General features: G+C 46.1%; 1 protein-coding gene across 3 annotated transcripts in view; it reads right to left on the bottom strand.

Annotated features, from left to right (window-relative positions):
• Positions 1-22952, bottom strand: part of LOC106577822 (sushi, von Willebrand factor type A, EGF and pentraxin domain-containing protein 1) — a 192705-nt gene that overhangs the window by 62941 nt on the left and 106812 nt on the right. For all 3 annotated transcript variants that reach the window (XM_045701416.1, XM_045701415.1, XM_045701417.1), the window contains 12 exons: positions 18268-18399; positions 17605-17796; positions 14355-14476; positions 14080-14185; positions 12980-13189; positions 12248-12484; positions 11595-11756; positions 9929-10090; positions 9365-9526; positions 7818-7906; positions 1345-1441; positions 642-755 (listed from right to left, as the gene is read on the bottom strand). In XM_045701416.1, coding sequence (XP_045557372.1) covers positions 642-755; positions 1345-1441; positions 7818-7906; positions 9365-9526; positions 9929-10090; positions 11595-11756; positions 12248-12484; positions 12980-13189; positions 14080-14185; positions 14355-14476; positions 17605-17796; positions 18268-18399 — 1785 coding nt within the window. The remainder of the gene's footprint in view (positions 1-641; positions 756-1344; positions 1442-7817; positions 7907-9364; positions 9527-9928; positions 10091-11594; positions 11757-12247; positions 12485-12979; positions 13190-14079; positions 14186-14354; positions 14477-17604; positions 17797-18267; positions 18400-22952) is intronic.

The raw sequence follows: 22952 nt of genomic DNA, 5'->3' as shown, positions 1-22952 counted from the left end.
TATGTGGAGGACAGTAGACAGTCATTATGTGGAGGACAGTGGACAGTCATTATGTGGAGGACAGTGGACAGTCATTATGTGGAGGACAGTGGACAGTCATTATGTGGAGGACAGTGGACAGTCATGACATGGAGGACAGTGGACACTCATTATGTGGAGGACAGTGGACAGTCATGACGTGGAGGACAGTGGACAGTCATGACGTGGAGGACAGTGGACAGTCATGACGTGGAGGACAGTGGACAGTCATGACGTGGAGGACAGTGGACAGTCATGACATGGAGGACAGTGGACAGTCATGACATGGAGGACAGTGGACACTCATTATGTGGAGGACAGTGGACAGTCATGACGTGGAGGACAGTGGACAGTCATGACGTGGAGGACAGTGGACAGTCATTATGTGGAGGACAGTGGACAGTCATTATGTGGAGGACATTGGACAGTCATGACGTGGAGGACAGTGGACAGTCATGACATGGAGGACAGTGGACACTCATTATGTGGAGGACAGTGGACAGTCATGACGTGGAGGACAGTGGACAGTCATGACGTGGAGGACAGTGGACAGTCATTATGTGGAGGACAGTGGACAGTCATGATGTGGAGGACAGTGTGTAGTTGTTGTGACGTCTCCATACCTACAAAGCCAGGTCTACACTGACAGAGGAAGTCTCCCATGCCGTCCTTACAGAGACCGTCATTCTGACAGGGTGCTGAGTCACACTCATCTATGTCACTCTCACACTTAGCCCCTGAGAGAGAAACACACTGTCACAGTCATATAAGACAACTAACCAATAAGGCCCGAGGGAATGTGATATATGGACACAGCCCTTAGCCGTGGTATATTGGCCATATATCACAAACCCCTGTGGTGCCTTATTGCTATTATAAACTGGTTACCAATGTAATTAGAGCAGTAAAAATAAACGTTTGTCATACCCGTGGTATAAGGTGTGATATACCATGGCTGTCAGCCAATCAGCATTCAGTGCTCGAACCACCCAGTTTATAACTAATAATAACTTCTCATTGCTCTGATGATCATTGTTTGACTGAAAGCTTAAGTGTGTGTGTAACCGGTGTGAAATGGCTAGCTGGTTAGCGGTGTTTTAATCGGTGATGTTACTTGCTCTAAGACCTTAAAGTAGTTGTCTCCCTTGCTCTGCAAGGGCCTTGGCTTTCATGACGTCATAGGTAATGGTGCTTCGAGGGTGACTGTTGTTGATGTGTGCAGAGAGTCCCTGATTCATGCCCAGGTTGAGGCGAGGAGAGGGACGGAAGAACACTGTTACATGTGGAAGTTCTCTTTTCATTCCATTCATAACTGTTTTAGTTTACCTGTGAAACCAGGAAGACAGGTGCACACGTATCCCGCCCCCACCTCCTCACACGTGCCCCTGTTCTGACACGGATTCAGGAAACACTCATGGAACACCTGAGGAGACACAGGTACAGTCATGTGGTTGTGAGTTATGGTTATGAGTGGGATCACTTCAGGAGGAAGAGAGCATTTCATTCTCACATTCCGTACTCATCGTACTCATAAGCATTACTGATAACAACTCATCATCCCCAGTGCACTCTAGTCTAAGAGAACTTCTCTGGGGACCTTTGTTTAGTTCCCTGTAAGTTACCAGGACGTCATTGAGGACCATGTCAGGACCTTTTTGGATGTTTTAAGGACTTTAATTTTACTAGTCCTTAGGACACCACGTGATGACGTTGTTAGGATGTTCTTTGGACGCTGTGTCATGGTCCCCTGGAGGTTTAGTCTAGTTCCCAGTTTGTCCCGGGGACGTCCCGAGGACGTTTTTAGGACGTTCTTGGGACATTGTGTCATGGTCCCCTGGAGGTTTTGTCTACATCCCGGGTTGTCCCGGGATGTCCCCGAGGACGTTTTTAGCACGTTTTTGGTGTCATGGTCCCCTGAAGGTCCCCTGAACATTCTTGTGTCATGGTCCCCTGGACATTTTTGTCAGGTGATGGTCACAGGTGTCCCAAACCATTATAAGTAAAGTGATGAAATGGTATGGGTATTTTAAGGTAAGTGGTACGCTGTCCAGCTAAAATAGTATAAAAATCTTTGACATTATGATTACATTTGACATGATTACTTAGTACTGACTTTTCAATATGACCCCACCTGGGATTTCTGCTGCTGTACCATAAAGTCTGTAGCTTTCTCTGAAGTCTTCTACACATTCACAATTCAAATGTGCACTTAACAAAAGAGTGCCATCTCAAATCAATCAAATCTAATTTTATCCGTCACATGTGGTGAATACAACAGGTGTAGAAATTACTGTGAAATGCTTACTTACGATCCCAACAATGCAGTTTTAAGAAAATATTTATGAAATAAACTAAAGTAAAAAAAAGAAACACAATAAAATAACAATAATGAAGCTATATACAAGGGGATACCGGTACCGAGTCAATGTGCGGGGGTACAGGTTAGTCGAGGTAATTGAGGTAATATGTACATGTAAAGTGCATTCCATATTTACATAACTTTTCAGACCATAGGTACTGAATGTGTAGAAGACAAATTTTCTATGAGCCTCGAAATTGACCTCAGGTGCATCCTGTTTACATTGATCCTCCTTGAGATGTTTCTACAACTTGAATGGAGTCCACCTGTGGTAAATTCAATTGATTGGACATGATTTGGAAAGGCACACATCTGTCTATATAAGGCCCTACAGTTGACAGTGCATGTCAGAGCAAAATGCAAGGCATGAGGTCGAAGTAATTGTCAATAGAGCTTCGATACAGGATTGTGTTGAGGCACAGATCTGGGGAATGGTAACAAAAAAGACCCTCAGACCATGAGAAACAAGATTCCCTGGTCTGATGAAACCAAGTTTGAACACTTTGGCCTGAATGCCAAATGCCACGTCTGGAGAAAACCAAAAGACTGCCACCATGGTGGTGGCAGCATCATACTGTGGGGATTTTTTTCAGCGGCAGGGACTGGGAGAGTAGTCAGGATTGAGGGAAAGGTAAACGGAGCAAAGAACAGAGATCCTTGATGAAAACCTGCTCCTGAGCACTTGGGACCTCAGACTGGAGTGAAGGTTCACCTTCCAACAGGACAACAACCCTTAGCACACAGCCAATAAAACGGAGGAGTGGCTTCGGAACAAGTCTCTGAATTTCCTTGAGTGGCCCAGCCAGAGCCCAAACTTGAACCCGATCGAACATCTCTGGAGAGACCTGAAAATAGCTAAAAAGCGACGCTCCCCATCCAAACTGAGAGCTTGAGAGTATTTGCAGAGAAGAATGGGAGAAACTCCCAAAATACAGGTGTGCCAAGCTTGTAGCGTCAAACCCAAGAAGACTCAAGGCTGTAATCGCTGTCAAAGGTGCTTCAACAAAGTACTGAGTAAAGGATCTGAATACCTAAGTGATATTTCAGTTTTACATTTTTTATACATTTGTACAATTTCTAAAAACCTGTTTTTTCTTGGTCCTTATGGGGCATTGTGTGTAGATTGATGAGCAAAAAAAATGATTTAATACATTTTAGAATAAGGCTGTAACGTAACAAAATGTGGAAAAAGTCAAGGGGTCTGAATACTTTCTGAATGCACTGTAGATAGGGGCAAAGTGACTATGCATAGATAATAAACAGCGAGTAGCAGCAGTATAATAAAAGGGGGGTCAATGCAAATAGTCCAGGTAGCCATTTGATTAATTCCAGCAGTCTTATGGCTTGGGGGAGAAGCTGTTAAGGAGCCTTTTGGACCTCGACTTAGGGCTCCGGTACTACTTGCCGTGCGGTAGCAGAGAGAACAGTCTACGACTTGGGTGGCTGGAGTTTTTGACAATTTTTTGTATAGAGGTCCTGGATGGCAGGAAGCTTGGCCCCAGTGCCTTACGGTCAGATGCCGAGCAGTTGCCATACCAGGCGATGATACAACCAGTCAGTATACTCTCGATGGTGCAGCTGTAGAACTTTTTCAGGATCTGGGGACCCATGACAAATCTTTTCAGTCTCCTGAGGGGGAATAGTGGTTGTCATGCCCTCTTCATGACTGTCTTGGTGTGTTTGGACCATAATAGTTGGTGATGTGGACACCAAGGAACTTGAAGCTCTCAACCCGCACTGCTATTCACTCATTTATTTAATTTACTTATTTCAGCAGTTTGGGTTTTCAGTACAGTTGTCTAATGTTGGTGGGGCATATTATTCTGTTTTCATGTTACTCCCGAATTGCAGTGTATTTTAACAGAGCTGAGGTTTACTTTGAAGTGCAAAGTGTAGGAATAGGCCTACATGTCACGACACCGACGGATGGTGGCGCCCCTCCTCGACCGGGCCGAGCTCGGCGGTCGTCGTCGGCGGCCTACTAGCTGCCATCGATCCTTTTTGTTTCACTTTCTGTTGGTAGGTCTAGGTAGGCACGCACCTGTTTTGGTTTAGTTATTAGTAGGGGGGGTTATTTAGTCAAGCAAGGTATGTCTGTGTTTGTGCGTGATTATTTTCGTCAGGTTGTACGTCTGGGGAACAGGGCCTTTAGTCGTCTGAAGGTTTTGTTCACTGACGCTCCAGTGCTGGCGCATCCGGATCCCTCTTTGCCCTTCATAGTGGAGGTGGACGCGTCCGAGGCTGGGGTAGGAGCCGTGCTATCCCAGCGCTCGAGCACACCCCCAAGCTCCGCCCCTGCGCCTTCTTCTCTGGGAAGTTGAGTCCGGTGGAGCGTAACTATGATGTGGGGGACAGGGAGTTGTTGGCTGTGGTCAGAGCACTGAAGGTGTGGAGACATTGGCTTGAGGGGGCGCGTCACCCTTTTCTCATCTGGACTGACCACCGCAATCTGGAGTACATCCGGGCGGCGAGGAGACTGAACCCGCGTCAAGCCAGGTGGGCGATGTTCTTTACTAGATTTCAGTTTAACATCTCGTATATCCCAGGTTCCCGGAACACTAAGGCCGACGCACTGTCTCGTCTCCATGACGCCGAGGAACGGTCCACCGATCCCACTCCCATACTTCCAGCCTCCTGCCTGGTGGCACCGGTGGTCTGGGAGGTGGACGCGGACATCGAGCGGGCGTTACGGACGGAGCCTACACCTCCACACTGTCCAGTGAGTCGTAAGTACTTTCCGCTCGGTGTTCGCGATCGTCTGATTCGGTGGGCGCACACGCTTCCCTCCTCGGGTCACCCAGGGGTTGAGCGGACAGTGTGTGGTCTTAGTGGTAGATACTGGTGGCCCACCTTGGTGAGGGACGTGAGGCACTATGTCTCCTCCTGTTCAGTGTGCGCTCAGAGTAAGGCTCCCAGGCACCTGCCTAGAGGGAAATTACAGCCCCTCCCGGTTCCACAGCGACCATGGTCCCACCTGGCGGTGGATTTCCTGACCGATCTTCGGCCGTCTCAGGGCAACACCACGATCCTGGTCGTTGTGGACCGTTTCTCTAAGTCCTGCCGTCTGCTTCCTTTACCCGGTCTTCCTACGGCCCTGCAGACCGCGGAAGCCTTATTCACCCACGTCTTCCGGCACTACGGGGTGCCTGAGGATATCGTCTCAGATCGAGGCCCCCAGTTCACATCCCGAGTGTGGCGGGCGTTTATGGAGCGACTGGGGGTTTCGGTCAGTTTGACCTCAGGGTTTCACCCCGAAAGTAATGGGCAGGTAGAAAGGGTAAATCAGGAAGTGGGCAGGTTTCTGCGGTCCTACGGCCAGGACCGGCCAGGGGAGTGGGCAAGGTTCGTACCATGGGCCGAAATGGCTCAGAACTCTTTGCGCCATTCCTCTACCAACATGTCGCCGTTCCAATGTGTGTTGGGTTATCAGCCGGTCCTGGGGCCATGGCATCAGAGCCAGACGGAAGCCTCTGCGGTAAAGGAATGGGTTCAGCGCTCTAGGGAGACCTGGGACGCTGTTCAGGAATCCCTGGAACGAGCCAGGGAACGACAAAAGGTGAGCGCTGACCGGCGCCGCAGTGAGGCCCCTGTGTTTACCCCAGGGGAGAGAGTCTGCCCCTCCGCCTGCCCTGCCGGAAGCTGGGTCCGCGGTTTGTGGGGCCATTTAAAGTCCTGAGGAGAATAAACGAGGTGTGTTACAGATTACAACTTCCTTCTTATTATCGCATTAACCCCTCGTTTCATGCGTCTCTCCTCAGGCCGGTGGTAGCTGGTCCACTGCAGGAAAATTAGGTGCGGGAGGTCCCTCCACCCCCCCTGGACATCGGGGGGCCCCCAGCGTACACAGTCCGGTCCATCTTGGACTCCAGACGCCGGGCGAGGGGCCTGCAGTACCTCGTGGACTGGGAGGGGTACGGCCCGGAGGAGAGGTGCTGGGTACCGGTGGAGGACTTATTGGACCCAGCGCTCATCCTGGAGTTCCACAGCCTCCATCCAGATCGCCCTGCGCCTCGCTCTCCGGGGCGTCCTCGAGGCCGGCGTCAGCGCGCTGCGGGAGCCGCGCGTCAGGGGGGAGTACTGTCACGACACCGACGGATGGTGGCGCCCCTCCTCGAACGGGCGGCGCTCGGCGGTCGTCGTCGCCGGCCTACTAGCTGCCATCGATCCTTTTTGTTTCACTTTCTGTTGGTTAGGTCTAGGTAGGCACGCACCTGTTTTGGTTTAGTTATTAGTAGGGGGGGTTATTTAGTCTAGCAAGGCATGTCTGTGTTTGTGCGTGATTATTTTCGTCAGGTTGTACGTCTGGGGAACAGGTGTTTTTTCCCTTCTGCCTGTAGGTTTTGTGGCAGTGTGTTTTGGACTGCGTCCCTACGCTGTGTTCGGGCTGTTTATGGATATTTGTTTTACCTTGCCCTGCCCTACCTGTTTTTGGCAAGTGTTCACGGACTTGTGTCTCCTGCGCCTGACTTCAACCCTCCTGCTTCCTTGAGCATTCTGACACTACAGGTGAAATCCGTCAGGAGAGGACATGTTAAATAACATTGACTGTATGAATAAACATACACAATGTAATTATGTATGTTAAATATTTAAGTTCCAAAACACTGTTGAGGAAGAACTTGTTCCAACGATCAGACAGAGCTTGTTTTTAAGAGTTTATTCAAGCAATTGCAAGGAAGTTTACTCTCCTGAAATTTCCCGGGGAGGAACTTGAATATTTACATATCACACAGTCTTTATATACTTTATCTACACAGAGCTGTTTACCCCTCCAAGGGGGTGGCAAACTTACAAAAGAGATAAGGGGTCATTGGCTCCACTTCCTTAGAAAAATAATAAAAACAAGAACCAGTTCTAACAGCCTATGTGTCTAAGATAGGGGATGATTGATAAGACCTTTAGAGCCTAAACAGTCAAGGGAAGATTTCAGCCTGGCTGGCTGTTAGTGTCTCAGAGATAAGGAGACAGTAATAAATCACTCCTCTGTGTGGTACTGTATGTAAAGGGGTTACTGGACAGCTGTGGAAAACGATCAGTTGAATAGTGTTATTCAACTCAAGCATTTACACAGCATTAGACTTTGCTCCAACGATCCTAAAAGTACTTTTTGTGGGTGGGTGTCCCTAGCATTGCCAAAAGACAAAGAGCTGTGACTGGATCAGTGGTTCACCAATCAGGGCCTTAGCAACAGTAACAAGGGGAGATGTGTAGTATGTGTAGTGTGGGTACAAAATGTTTTGGAGGAGGAGAACATTTCTTTGCGACCATCAGGTGACGTCTCCGGGACAAACTGGGAATTAGACAAAAACCTCCAGGGGACCATGACACAATATCCTGACAACTTTAGGCGACCATTTTGTGACGTCCTAGTGACTCATTATTGTTTGCAGGGTAACCCCTTGAGGTCTCTTGAGGACATGGGTCAGTCAGTCAGTCTCACCTGGCTGCTAGCCTGGTAGTCCTGGGATATCACCACCTCTGGGGCTGATGTCACACTCTCTTCCTTGGGCAGGAAACTAGAGCCAAAACCTGACAGAGGGGAAGGAGAGAGGGAGAGAGGGAGAGAGGGAGAGATGGAGGGCGAGTGAGAGGGGGGAGATAGATGGAGAGAGAGAGAGACAGAGAGAGAGAGACAGAGAGAGAGAGAGAGAGATTCATTAAGCTCATATTTATTCTACAGCCACGGTTGGCTCTCATACTTATGGCCTTTATTTTGTAGGGTATTTCATTCCCCAGTAGTCACATGTCTAATACATTTCCATTCCCCAGTAGTCACATGTCCAATACATTTCCATTCCCCAGTAGTCACATGTCTAATACATTTCCATTCCCCAGTAGTCACATGTCTAATACATTTCCATTCTTTCCTGTGCCTTTATCAAAATCCCTTTTCCATTCAGTGGCCAAGTCTCAAACAATGTTGTATGTCTACAGTCTCAAATAATACCCTGTTATCAGTCTAGTGTCATTTTGACCAGAGCCATGTGTCAGTAGTCCTGTGGTGCATAGGATGGCATTACAGATGCAGACTCAGGTCAAAGGTTGGGCACTATAGGGAACAAGGGTGTCATGAATACACTATAATTCAGTTCAAACTTGATTTTCACCAGAGGAACATTTGGTTGCATATATACTGTATAAGCAGTAAGGAATATGGTGTAATTAAGTAATTAAGTAAATAAACTCAGCAAGTGTAGTGTAACAGTAGTGTGTGATGTGAAATTCAGCCAGTGTAGTGTAACAGTAGGGGGTGATGTGAAATTCAGCCAGTGTAGTGTAACAGTAGTGTGTGATGTGAAATTCAGCCAGTGTAGTGTAACAGTAGGGTGTGATGTAAAATTCAGCCAGTGTACTGTAACAGTAGTGTGTGATGTGAAATTCAGCCAGTGTAGTGTAACAGTAGGGTGTGATGTGAAATTCAGCCAGTGTAGTGTAACAGTAGGGTGTGATGTGAAATTCAGCCAGTGTAGTGTAACAGTAGGGTGTGATGTGAAATTCATCCAGTGTAGTGTAACAGTAGGGCGTGATGTGAAATTCAGCCAGTGTAGTGTAACAGTAGTGTGTGATGTGAAATTCAGCCAGTGTAGTGTAACAGTAGGGCGTGATGTGAAATTCAGCCAGTGTAGTGTAACAGTAGTGTGTGATGTGAAATTCAGCCAGTGTAGTGTAACAGTAGGGTGTGATGTGAAATTCAGCCAGTGTAGTGTAACAGTAGTGTGTGATGTGAAATTCAGCCAGTGTAGTGTAACAGTAGGGTGTGATGTGAAATTCAGCCAGTGTAGTGTAACAGTAGTGTGTGATGTGAAATTCAGCCAGTGTAGTGTAACAGTAGGGGGTGATGTGAAATTCAGCCAGTGTAGTGTAACAGTAGTGTGTGATGTGAAATTCAGCCAGTGTAGTGTAACAGTAGGGTGTGATGTGAAATTCAGCCAGTGTAGTGGAACAGTAGGGTTTAATTTGAAACTCAGCCAGTGTAGTGAATCTCACTGGAGCAGTGTTGTATGGCAGTGGCCCCGGTGACTGTGGTGGTGCCGTAGAAAGGGCAGGCGAGGCAGTAGGAGCGGCCATGGTCGGGTTGGTAGTAGTCTCTAGGGCAGGGGTAGCAGGGGACCAACCCTGTTCGAGAGAAATGACCTGCCAGACAAGGAACTGGAGGGGAGACAGTTCGTCAGTGTCACAGATGAAAGTAAGCTCAGTAGTCATATTTTTATGCAGAGTCAGTGAGTTCAGTCTGAGTGTCAGGTCTGTGGTTTCCCCTCCCCTCTTTAATTTTATTTAACTAGGCAAGTCAGTTAAGAACAAATTCTTATTTACAATGACGGCCTACCCCAGCCAAACCGACGCTGGGGCAATTGTGCGTCGCCCTATGGGCCTCCCAATCACAGCCGGATGTGATTCAGCCTGGATTCGAACCAGGGACTGTAGTGACGCCTCTTACACTGAGATGCAGTGCCTTAGACCGCTGCGCCACTCGGGAGCCTCTTCACAGGGTCAGTGGCGAGTTGAGAGTCTGAGTACTGTATAGTTTCTGTCTCTCTCTCTCTAACTCACCTCCACACTCAGACATCTCCCTTGCCCCGCTGGTGACGGTGGAGGTCTCATCCGGACAGACCAGACACTCTCTGGATCCAAACCCAGGCTGGTAGTGCCCCAGTGGGCACGACTCACACGTCTCCAGCCCATTCACAGAGTAACCTCCAGGCCTGCACTGCTCTGAAAACACACACAGAAACACATACACTATAAACATATCACAGTAAAGAGGTCATTATGTTCATAGCCTTCAGGATATTGTAGAGATGGTGCCACCTGCTCATGATGAATAGAGTTGATGATACAGTATTTTAGGACCCATTTTTCCTGGTCAGTTCTGACTAGGTACTGGGACCCAGTGTTTTTTTCCTAGTCAGATCACTTGGTCAGAAAAACTCCAGGCCCTATGTACAGTATAACCAATGTATGAGGACATTGTACGTCTTTTACCTCTGGAGGGTTACAGCATTTACCTCTGGAGGGTTACAGCATTTACATCTGGAGGATTACAGTGTTTTACCTCTGGATGGTTACAGTGTTTTACCTCTGCAGGGTTACAGCATTTACCTCTGGAGGGTTACAGTGTTTTTCCTCTGCAGGGTTACAGTGCTTTACCTCTGGATGGTTACAGTGTTTACATCTGGAGGGTTACAGTGTTTTACCTCTGGATGGTTACAGTGTTTTACCTCTGCAAGGTTACATAATTTACCTCTGCAGGGTTACAGTGCTTTACCTCTGGAGGGTTACAGTGTTTTACCTCTGGAGGGTTACAGTGTTTTATCACTGGAGGGTTACATTGTTTTACCTCTGGAGGGTTACATTGTTTTACTTATGGAGGGTTACAGTGTTTTACCTCTGGAGCGTAACAGCGTTTTACCTCTGGAGAGTTACAGTGTTTTACCTCTGGAGGATAACAGTATTTACCTCTGGAGAGTTACAGTGTTTTACCTCTGGAGGATAACAGTATTTACCTCTGGAGGGTTACAGCGTTTACCTCTGGAGGGTTACAGCATTTACCTCTGGAGGGTTACAGCATTTACCTCTGGAGGGTTACAGCATTTACCTCTCGATGGTTACAGCATTTACGTCTCGATGGTTACAGCATTTACCTCTGGAGGGTTACAGTGTTTTACCTCTGGATGGTTACAATGTTTTAACTCTGCAGGGTTACATCATTTACCTCTGGAGGGTTACAGTGTTTTACCTCTGGAGAGTTACAGTGTTTTACCTCTGGAGGGTTACAGTGTTTTTCCTCTGGAGGGTTACAGTGTTTTACCTCTGCAGGGTTACAGTGTTTTACCTCTGGAGGGTAACAGTGTTTTACCTCTGGAGGGTTACAGTGTTTTACCTCTGGAGAGTAACAGTGTTTTACCTCTGGAGAGTAACAGTGTTTTACCTCTGGAGGGTTACAGTGTTTTACCTCTGGAGGGTTACAGTGTTTTACCTCTGGAGTGTAACAGTGTTTTACCTATGCGGGGTTACAGTGTTTTACCTCTGGAGGGTTACAGTGTTTTACCTATGCGGGGTTACAGTGTTTTACCTCTGGAGGGTTACAGTGTTTTACCTCTGCAGGGTTACAGTGTTTTACCTCTGCAGGGTTACAGTATTTTACCTCTGGAGAGTAACAGTGTTTTACCTCTGGAGAGTAACAGTGTTTTACCTCTGCAGGGTTACAGTGTTTTACCTTTGCACTGGTCCTGGCTGCGTGCGTGGAGGTAGGCTGTGGATGATCCATCAGGACAGGTCTTACACTCCATCTGACCCTCCTGTTCCTGGAAGGACCCCAGCCAGCAGCTCTCACACTCTGCATACTCCAGGGAGTAGTAGGTTCCCACCGGACACTGGACTGGAACACACAGAATACATAACCACATCTAATTATATACATTACCACACATAGCCAGACATATTTACACATTACCACACATAGCCAGACATATTTACACATTACAACACATAGCCAGACATATTTACACATTGCCACACATAGCCAGACATATTTACACATTACAACACATAGCCAGACATATTTACACATTACCACACATAGCCAGAATATTTACATATTTCCACACATAGCCAGACATATTTACACATTACAACACATAACTAGAGAGTAGTAGATTCCCACCAGACACTGGACTGAGGCACACAGCAACCCATATGGACACTCATTCATTAATTAATTCCTCCATCAAACCATTAATTAATTCATCCATCAAATCATTAATTCATTAATTCATTCCTTCATTAATACTGTATGTGGACACTGTGAACCTGGAGACCACGCTAAAGATATATACTGTTACTGTGTGTATCTCAGGGCCCACTACTCACCACACATCCTCCCATTAAGTACAGACCCAGGTCGGCAGAACAGAGAGGCCCTCTTGCTCTCCAGGGACTTGGGGTCAGCCACCACAATCATCTCCGAAGACACGTGATATGACGACAGAGGCTGCTTGGCCAGCGTCCGCTTCAGCCGATTGGTCAGCTGCTCCAGGGTCCGCAACAGGCGCTTCTGATTGGCTACCTCCACCGAGTCATTCCTGGACGAGGGCAACGGGATGCTTGCTGGGAGAATGGGCACAGCTCAAAGGACGGGACTCGAACGACAACAACAACAACTAACACTCAATTCTAAATCCGTCCCTACTCCCCTCTAGGCCAGGGCTATTCAATGGCTATGCAATTCCAACCCTCTAAGGCCAAATTATATGGTACTTAATAAATTATCAATTAACGTAATTGATTGTCCAAAGACTTCACTCCCAGACTCACATAATGAATATAATTATCAATCAATCAATCAATCAATCAATCAATCTATCAATCAATCGTCTACCCTGGTCTGAAACAACTTTATTAGGTAGCCAAGTGCTTCCCAATGGGCAGTAAAGTGTTCGTCCATCAGGCATTATGTGAGCACATCCAAAGAAACTTGCCAGGTGCTCGTTTGATGGAACATATCAAAATAAACAAAATATACCGGCATACTGTCATATGCTTAGTAACATGAACATGAGTGTGTTAACACGGGTATGATGACAGTCCCTCCCTCATAGCTACCTGTGATGTTGAAGAAGATCTGTATCTTTTGGTCTCTGGTGGGGCCGGTGATCTTACGGTGCCTCTTGGCGCGGTAATGGGAGGTTCCCGTCCTGCCGGGAGCGTCCTGCTGCATAGGAGTTCTCTGGCTGTCCGTGGCAAAGCCTGTATCGAAGTAGGCATAGTCCTGACCACTCTGGGGTCCCCAGTTACTGCCCCATCCTCCTGGACCTGGGAGAGGGGAGGCAGAGGGGAGGCAGAGGGGAGGTAGAGGGGAGGGAGAGGGGAGGCAGAGGGGAGGCAGAGGGGAGGCAGAGGGGAGACAGAGGGGAGGCAGAGGGGAGGGAGAGGGGAGGCAGAGGGGAGGGAGAGGGAGGAAGAGGGAAGGGAGGGAGAGGGAGGAAGAGGGAAGGGAGGGAGGGAAAGAGGGGGAGGTGCAGGGAGAGGGGAGACAGAGGGGAAGAAGAGGGGAGGGAGGGGGAGGCAGAGGGGAGACAGAGGGGAGGCAGAGGGGAGGGAGAGGGGAGGCAGAGGGGAGAGGAGAGGGAGAGGAGCGAGGGAGAGGGGAGGCAGAGTGGAGGCAGAGGGGAGGGAGAGGGGAGGCAGAGGGGAGAGGAGAGGGAGAGGGGAGAGGGAGAGGGGAGAGGGAGAGGGGAGGCAGAGTGGAGGCAGAGGGGAGGGAGAGGGAGAGGGGAGAGGGAGAGGGGAGGCAGAGTGGAGGCAGAGGGGAGGGAGAGGGAGGAAGAGGGAAGGGAGGGAGAGGGAGGAAGAGGGAAGGGAGGGAGGGAAAGAGAGGGAGGTGCAGGGAGAGGGGAGACAGAGGGGAAGAAGAGGGGAGGGAGGGGGAGGGACAGAGAGGGAGGGGTAGGGAGCGGGGGAGGGCAAGGGGAGGTAGGGAGGGGGGAGAGAGAGAGAGGGGAAGGGGGGAAGGAAGGGGGGGGGGGTTATAGGGCAAATACATTCATGTCGAGGCTCTACTGCTTGTACAATACAATCTTATAGTTGGGGAAAGGAGTTTTTACAGGCAACATGTCTGGGCTGTTTGTACAACCTATAACAAGGTCATATGATCACATGGTCAGGGAAAACTCCTGGCCCAATAGTAATTGAAAAGGTCTTACCGATGGCGAATCCATTCTCATAGTCGTAGTTGTACTCCAGACAGTGGCCCTGTGACATCACATCTAACTTGCAGGCAACATCATCGTTACTGCAGATGGTCGGGAGCTATGGATACAATTGAGAGAGAAAGGAAACGTATAGTGTGTGTGTGTGTGTGTGTGTGTGTGTGTGTGTGTGTGTGTGTGTGTGTGTGTGTGTGTGTGTGTGTGTGTGTGTGTGTGTGTGTGTGTGTGTGTGTGTGTGTGTGTGTGTGCGTGTACCCCTGTGTTCTCACCATGTCTCCTAGTTTAGTGCTGAACTCCCCAGTGAAGGACTTGACCAGGTCCAGGTCATCACAGCGAGAGGCTTTGAACAGCATCTCAAAGGGCTTAAACCCATGGTTGGCAATACGGTTCACTGAGATAGAGGGACAGGACACACACCGACACAGACATGCAAACACACACACACAGACACACATATTACTTCATTTCAATAATGAAAAGCCTGCATGTACAGCTACTGAAACTGTAACATAAGAGGTGGAAAGAGAGGATGCGACTTCATATGACTTCTGTTTTTTATCACTGGTACTATTTTCACAATCATGTGATGAATTTTCAAACCTCTTTGTACAAAACTCCAAACTGGTAACACTTGTAAACCAGCCAGTCTTACATTTAAAACCTTTTATTGTGCGTTGCTTTTGTCTGACGACATCTTAATCCCAAATAAAAGTTGACTGTGAAATTTAATGAGTACATTGGTTTAATCATCAAAACACAATATAATCACATCTTCCATATTAAGTCATTTTAACAACCAGATAATCCAATAGCAAATTTAAGAAACATGATTCAAAATTGCCCTTTGAATGTAGTTTGCAACAGTACTGTAAATTACAATACATTACACTGTTTTCACATTAGGCAATACACTTGCACTACCCATTAAAATGGATCAATTTATAGGTGTGATCATTGAACACATCTTTCACAGTGTAATAAAATGAACGAAATGAAAGAAACAATGTTTAGCAGCCACTTGTTTGCATTAAGTCTGTCTTAAGCAGTTGGCCATATGTTCTCATCGAAATCGCAGTAAATGTCCTCATTGGTCATACTTTAGGTTCTCATTGACATCACAGTAAATGTCCTCATTGTTCATGCACCTGGGGATAAACCTTTTGGCACGGCGAATCCAAGCCTGACATACTGTAGGTATGACGTCATTGCATATCTCATCCATGGCCTTAAGTAGGGTGATACGCTCATGGGGATGGCAATCATACATCTTCCAGCTTTATTATAATCGTGTATTGTGTTTTACAGTATTATATTGCACTTGTGTTTTGTAGTTGTCCTGTACGTGGCTCAGTTCATAAGAGCATGGCATGTTTCCTTCATAGGGGATGCATTTATTTCTTGTTTTGGACTTTCTGGATTATTTGTTATTGGTATTGTATTGATATTGTACTACTGCACTGTAGGAGCTAGAAACACAAGCATTTCACTACACCTGCTGTAACATCTGCTAATCTCTGTACACGACCAATAAACGTTGATATAAATGTGTTTATTACATACAGTACATCGCTCATCTTGTCAATATCAGATGTTTTTTAAACTTACTGTGAAGTAAAATCATAATACTCATCATCATAGTAGTACATTTGAGTATTATATCATATACTGAACAAAAATATAAACGCAACATGCAACGATTTCAAACATTTCACTGTTACAGTTCATATGAAGAAATCAGTCAATTGAAATAAATAAATTAGGCCCTACTCTATGGATTTCACCTGACTGGGAATACCGATATGCATTTGTTGGTCATAGATATGTGGATCAGAAAACCAGTCAGTATCTGGTGTGACCACCATTTGCCCAATGCAGTGTGTCACATCTCCTTTGCATAGCGTTGATCAGGTTGTTGATTGTGGCCTGTGGAATGTTGTCCCACTCCTTTTCAATGGCTGTGCGAAGTTGCTGGATATTGGCGTCTACTGGAACACGTTGTCGTACACGTCGATCCAGAGCATCCCAAACATGCTCAATGGGTGACATTTCTGATGAGTATGCAGGCCATGGAATTCCAGCTTCCAGGAATTGTGCACAGATCCTTGTGACATGGGGCTGTGCATTATCATGCTGAAACATGAGGTGATGGCGGCGGATGAATGGCACGACAATGGGCCTCAGGAACTCATTAAGACATATCCGTCTCTTCAAATTGCCATCGATAAAATGCAATTGTGTTCGTTGTCCATAGCTTATACCTGCCCATACCATAACCCCACCGCCACCATGGGGCACTCTGTTCACAATGTTAACATTAGCAAACCACTTGCCCACACAAGGCCATTTTAGAGTGGCCTTTTATTGCCCCCAGCACAAGGTGCACCTGTGTAATGATCATGCTGTTTAATCAGTTTATTGATATGCCACACCTGTCAGGTGGATTATGAATTATCTAGGCAAATGAGAAATGCTCACTAAAAGGGATGTAAACAAATTTATGCGCAACATTTTAGAGAAATAAGCTTTTAGTGAGTATGGAACATTTCTGGGATCTTTTATTTCAGCACATATACATTATATTTTGTTCAGTATACTTTTATGTTTCTACTTTACAGATACATTTTCATTATTTAGTTTTCAAAATATGTAGTAGTTAAACCAGTTCACATGTAAAATCTATAGGTTTAGCAAACGTTTAACGTGATCATCAATTAAAAGCAGTCGGGTTAAGTAATAGTAAAATGTATTTTAATCCTTGATACCCATGTATCAATCTAAGTAAGGTAATAAAAAAATCCCCATCAAATGGGACTCGTCTGAAGTCGGTGACGCTGATGTGCCAACTTCTGTCTGTAGCATCCAAACCGTTTGAGCTACAAACTAATATGAAGAGGGGTGACTCTCACAAACCCGCTGGTGTTTTGCATTTTGTTCTACGACCCCCACAAGTGTCACGGGACTCGTCTGAAGGTAACCCATACAAACTAATGGTATTATGGAGGTGCTTTGTCCCATATTTCCTGAGCTTTCTTATAGCCCCTAGATATAGGACAGACACTTCAAATACTCATTCCTTATGATACATTTTTTGACTGTCTTTTTTGCCATTCGTGAATGTGCTGTTCAATGCATTTCTATGGGCTATAGTAAAGGCCAAATTCAATATTTTATCAAATCATTTGAATGTATATATTTTTTATACCTAAAGGGTTCCTAAAATTCTAAATCAAATTGCTAAATGATCCATGGTATGACCATCTTAAAACAATTCCATATGTTAGCTTAGTCAATTGAAAATGTGCTTAGAGTTTTGAAACAACTGCCTTTTTGATTATCTGCCTTGAGTTTCACATACTTGTGAAAATTGCACCAAAGTGATGAAAAGAAACTCTCAAAGAAAATGTACTACAGGTATGTGTCCCAAATGGCACCCATACCCAAAGACCAGGGTTCAAAGTAGTGCACTATATATTGAATAGGGTTCCATTTGGGATGTAACCTATGACTAAGGTCACTCACAGGAGCAGTCGGGTCTGTCGGGCGAGTGTGGTGGCTCCCACACTCCGTTGTTGGCACAGAAGTAGCTGTGGACGGCCTGCTGTGTGAAGCTGTATCCGTCTTTACAGTACAGAGTACAGTTTACTCCGTCCTCCTCTTCTGAACAGGAGAACTCCCCATTCACTGGGACGAAGGGCTGCTCACATGTAGAGCCTGGGATATAATAGAGACACACAGAGCTTCATGGGTAATGTAGTTATGGGGCTGGCTGAATTATATTAAATAAAATACATATTGTACTTATTTTGTGTGCACCCAGTCTTTACATTGATAGGTAATGTAGTACAATATGGAGGAAGGAAAGAAAGTGGATAGCAAATGTGAAGTAGAGTACCAAACAATTGATTTGAGATTTCATCCTATTCCAAAATAGTGAAGCTCTGCTTAAACCAAATAAAAAAATATTAAATATCACATAAATACATGAACATTAAAACAAATCCTTTAGTTGAATAAAGATCTAAGTGCCTGTAGTGTTTAGGCCTACCTTGTAAAGCCACAACACTGTAAAGATATAGATGTACAGAATAAACTAGTAAACTCTAGAATACTCTGGTCAACTCTAGTATATTCTGGTCATCTCTAGTATACTCTAGTAAACTCTAGTAAACTCTTTCCTTTTACCTTGTACAGTGATGGTGAGGTGGCAGGTGCGGTTGTTGCCTGCCTGATCCGTAGCTGTGTAGCTCACCACCGTCTCTCCGACAGGGAATAGAGAGCCTGGTGTGTGTGTGGTGGACACACTCAGACGCCCACCTGAGAATGGTACACAACACACAAAAACAAGAACTAACACTTATGTATGATCTTGCAGACCGTCTCTGGGACATTAAAGCAAAGACAAACTATGTACTTTGGCTTTCATATCATTTGTTGGATCATGGGTTTAAATCCTTGGTTTAACCCTTGAAAGTCAAATGTCTTGTCATTGTCACTGCTGCTCCCGAGTGGCGCAGCGGTCTAAGGCACTGCATCTCAGTGCTAGAGGCGTCACTACAGACCTTGGTTCGATTCCAGGCTGTATCACGACCGGCCGTGATTGGGAGTCCCATAGGGCGGTGCACAATTGGACCAGCGCCGTCCGGGTTAGAGTTTGGCCGGGGTAGGCCGTCATTGTAAATAAGAATTTGTTCTCAACTGACTTGCCAAGTTAAATAAAGGTTAAATAAAAATAAAATACAAAATAAGTCATGTTTGAAAGACACAATAGATAAAGTACAGTATCATTAATAGCCCTGCAGAGAGCAGTGTTGGGTCAGTTACCATAGATGGCAGAATGAGTCACTCTAGTCCTGGTTAACCATAAAAGTTATATAAAGGCAGGGCATGTTGACACATGTTGAAACGGCTGGTCTCTTCCTCAGAGCATCACATGGCACTAGAATAAATAGTTATCATCATCATCATCTGGGCAGACTGGGGGTAATTACTACCGTCTGGATAAATTCATGGATGGAGAGACTGATGAAGGGATGAATTGATGGATTAGAGAGAGAAAGAGAGAGAGAAAAAGAAAGATGCTGTCCTAGGCGCACACACACACACACACACACACACACACACACACACACACACACACACACACACACACACGCACACACAAAGACCCAGCCGTCCCCCCTCTACAGGGGAAGCCTTGTACTACAGTAGTTCACCTGTTCACCTAGTCAAGGGCTTGATGATTAGTTGTCAAGTTGAATCAGGTGTGCGAGCTCTGGAATAGATCAAATACATGGAACGGCTGGGGGGCCCCGAGGAGAGGTTGGAGAACCACTGGTCTAACACAGATACAGTAGAGTAGAGTAGAACCACAGGTCTAGACACAGACATAGTAGAGTAGAGTAGAACCACTGGTCTAACACAGATACAGTAGAGTAGAGTAGAACCACAGGTCTAGACACAGACATAGTAGAGTAGAGTAGAACCACTGGTCTAACACAGATACAGTAGAGTAGAGTAGAACCACTGGTCTAACACAGATACAGTAGAGTAGAGTAGAACCACTGGACTAACACAGACACAGTAGAGTAGAGTAGAACCACTGGACTAACACAGACACAGTAGAGTAGAGTAGAACCACAGGTCTAGACACAGACACAGTAGAGTAGAGTAGAACCACTGGTCTAACACAGACACAGTAGAGTAGAGTAGAACCACTGGTCTAACACAGACACAGTAGAGTAGAGTAGAACCACAGGTCTAGACACAGACACAGTAGAGTAGAGTAGAGTAGAGTAGAACCACTGGTCTACCACAGATACAGTAGAGTAGAGTAGAACCACTGGTCTAGACACAGATACAGTAGAGTAGAGTAGAACCACTGGTCTAACACAGATACAGTAGAGTAGAGTAGAACCACTGGTCTAACACAGATACAGTAGAGTAGAGTAGAACCACTGGTCTAACACAGATACAGTAGAGTAGAGTAAAACCACTGGTCTAACACAGATACAGTAGAGTAGAGTAGAGTAGAACCACTGGACTAACACAGACATAGTAGAGTAGAGTAGAACCACTGGTCTAGACACAGACACAGTAGAGTAGAGTAGAACCACTGGTCTAACACAGATACAGTAGAGTAGAGTAGAACCACTGGTCTAGACACAGATACAGTAGAGTAGAGTAGAACCATAGGTCTAGACACAGACACAGTAGAGTAGAGTAGAACCACTGGTCTAACACAGACACAGTAGAGTAGAGTAGAACCACAGGTCTAGACACAGACACAGTAGAGTAGAGTAGAGTAGAACCACTGGTCTACCACAGATACAGTAGAGTAGAGTAGAACCACTGGTCTAGACACAGATACAGTAGAGTAGAGTAGAACCACTGGTCTAACACAGATACAGTAGAGTAGAGTAGAACCACTGGTCTAACACAGATACAGTAGAGTAGAGTAGAACCACTGGTCTAACACAGATACAGTAGAGTAGAGTAAAAGCCACTGATCTAACACAGATACAGTAGAGTAGAGTAGAGTAGAACCACTGGACTAACACAGACATAGTAGAGTAGAGTAGAACCACTGGTCTAGACACAGACACAGTAGAGTAGAGTAGAACCACTGGTCTAACACAGATACAGTAGAGTAGAGTAGAACCACTGGTCTAGACACAGATACAGTAGAGTAGAGTAGAACCATAGGTCTAGACACAGACACAGTAGAGTAGAGTAGAACCACTGGTCTAGACACAGACACAGTAGAGTAGAGTAGAACCACTGGTCTAGACACAGACACAGTAGAGTAGAGTAGAACCACTGGTCTAACACAGATACAGTAGAGTAGAGTAGAACCACATGTCTAACACATACACAGTAGAGTAGAGTAGAACCACTGGTCTAACACAGATACAGTGGAGTAGAGTAGAACCACTGGTCTAAACACAGACACAGTGGAGTAGAGTAGAGTAGAGTACAGTAGAGTAGAGTAGAGTAGAGTAGAGTAGAGTAGAGTAGAGTAGAGTAGAGTAGAGCCACTGGTCTAACACAGACACAATAGAGTAGAGTAGAGTAGAGTAGAGTAGAGTAGAGTAGAGTAGAGTAGAGTAGAGCCACTGGTCTAGACACAGACACAGTGGAGTAGAGTAGAGTAGAGTAGAGTAGAGTAGAGTAGAGTAGAGCCACTGGTCTAGACACAGACACAGTAGAGTAGAGTAGAGTAGAGTAGAGTAGAGTAGAGGCCGTGTCTCCCCTTCCAGGCAGTCAGTCTCCAACTAAATATAACCCAGGCAGCACCAGGGACCAGGGCGTGTATGTGTGTGTGTGTGTGTGTGGGAATCAGGGCGTGGGCCTGATGGAAAAACAAAACATGCTGACGTTGGAGTAACGTCCGAGTGACGTCGTCTCGCCACCTTGGTTAAAAACCACAACGTGGTTATTTCTGTTTGCTTGTTGATGGCATATCGTGTGTGGACCTTGGCAGGAAGGTAGTGTGTGTGTGTGTGTGTGTGTGTGTGTGTGTGTGTGTGTGTGTGTGTGTGTGTGTGTGTGTGTGTGTGTGTGTGTGTGTGTGTGTGTGTGTGTGTGTGTGTGTGTGTGTGTGTGTGGCGGGGTTAGAGTGTGTGTGTATGTGTGTGTGTGTGGGTGTGAGTATGTGTGTCTGTCTGTCTGAGTGTGTGTATCTGTCTGTCTGTGTGTGTGTATTTGTCTGACAGAGTGTGTGTGTGTATCTGTCTGTCTGACTGAGTGTGTGAGTGTGTGTGTGTATCTGTCTGACTGAGTGTGTGTGTGTATCTGTCTGACTGAGTGTGTGTGTGTATCTGTCTGTCTGACTGAGTGTGTGTGTATCTGTCTGACTGAGTGTGTGTGTGTGTGTATCTGTCTGACTGAGTGTGTGTGTGTATCTGTCTGACTGAGTGTGTGTGTGTATCTGTCTGACTGACTGAGTGTGTGTGTGTATCTGTCTGTCTGACTGAGTGTGTGTATCTGTCTGACTGAATGTGTGTATCTGTCTGACTGACTGAGTGTGTGTATCTGTCTGACTGAATGTGTGTATCTGTCTGTCTGACTGAGTGTGTGTATCTGTCTGACTGAGTGTGTGTGTGTGTGTGTGTGTGTGTGTATCTGTCTGTCTGACTGAGTGTGTGTATCTGTCTGTCTGAGTGTGTGTATCTGTCTGACTGACTGAGTGTGTGTGTGTATCTGTCTGTGTGACTGAGTGTGTGTATCTGTCTGACTGACTGAGTGTGTGTATCTGTCTGTCTGACTGAGTGTGTGTATCTGTCTGACTGAGTGTGTTTGTGTGTGTATCTGTCTGTCTTAGTGTGTGTGTGTATCTGTTTGTCTGAGTGTGTGTGTGTGTGTGTGTGTGTGTGTGTGTGTGTGTGTGTGTGTGTGTGTGTGTGTGTGTGTGTGTGTGTGTGTGTGTGTGTGTGTGTGTGTATCTGTCTGACTGAGTGTGTGTGTGTGTGTGTATCTGTCTGTCTGAGTGTGTGTGTGTATCTGTCTGACTGAGTTTGTGTATCTGTCTGTCTGACTGAGTGTGTGTGTGTGTGTGTATCTGTCTGACTGAGTGTGTGAGCGTGTGTGTGTATCTGTCTGACTGAGTGTGTGTGTGTGTGTATCTGTCTGTCTGAGTGTGTGTGTGTATCTGTCTGTCTGAGTGTGTGTGTGTGTGTGTATCTGTCTGTCTGAGTGTGTGTGTGTGTATCTGTCTGACTGAGTGTGTGTGTGTGTATCTGTCTGTCTGAGTGTGTGTGTGTATCTGTCTGACTGAGTGTGTGTATCTGTCTGTCTGACTGAGAGTGTGTATCTGTCTGATTGAGTGTGTGTATCTGTCTGACTGAGTGTGTGTGTGTGTGTGTATCTGT

The sequence above is a fragment of the Salmo salar genome, chromosome ssa18, assembly GCF_905237065.1.
Source record: "Salmo salar chromosome ssa18, Ssal_v3.1, whole genome shotgun sequence".
Lineage (NCBI taxonomy): Eukaryota > Metazoa > Chordata > Actinopteri > Salmoniformes > Salmonidae > Salmo > Salmo salar.
This window is presented reverse-complemented; position numbering and strand designations above follow the sequence as displayed.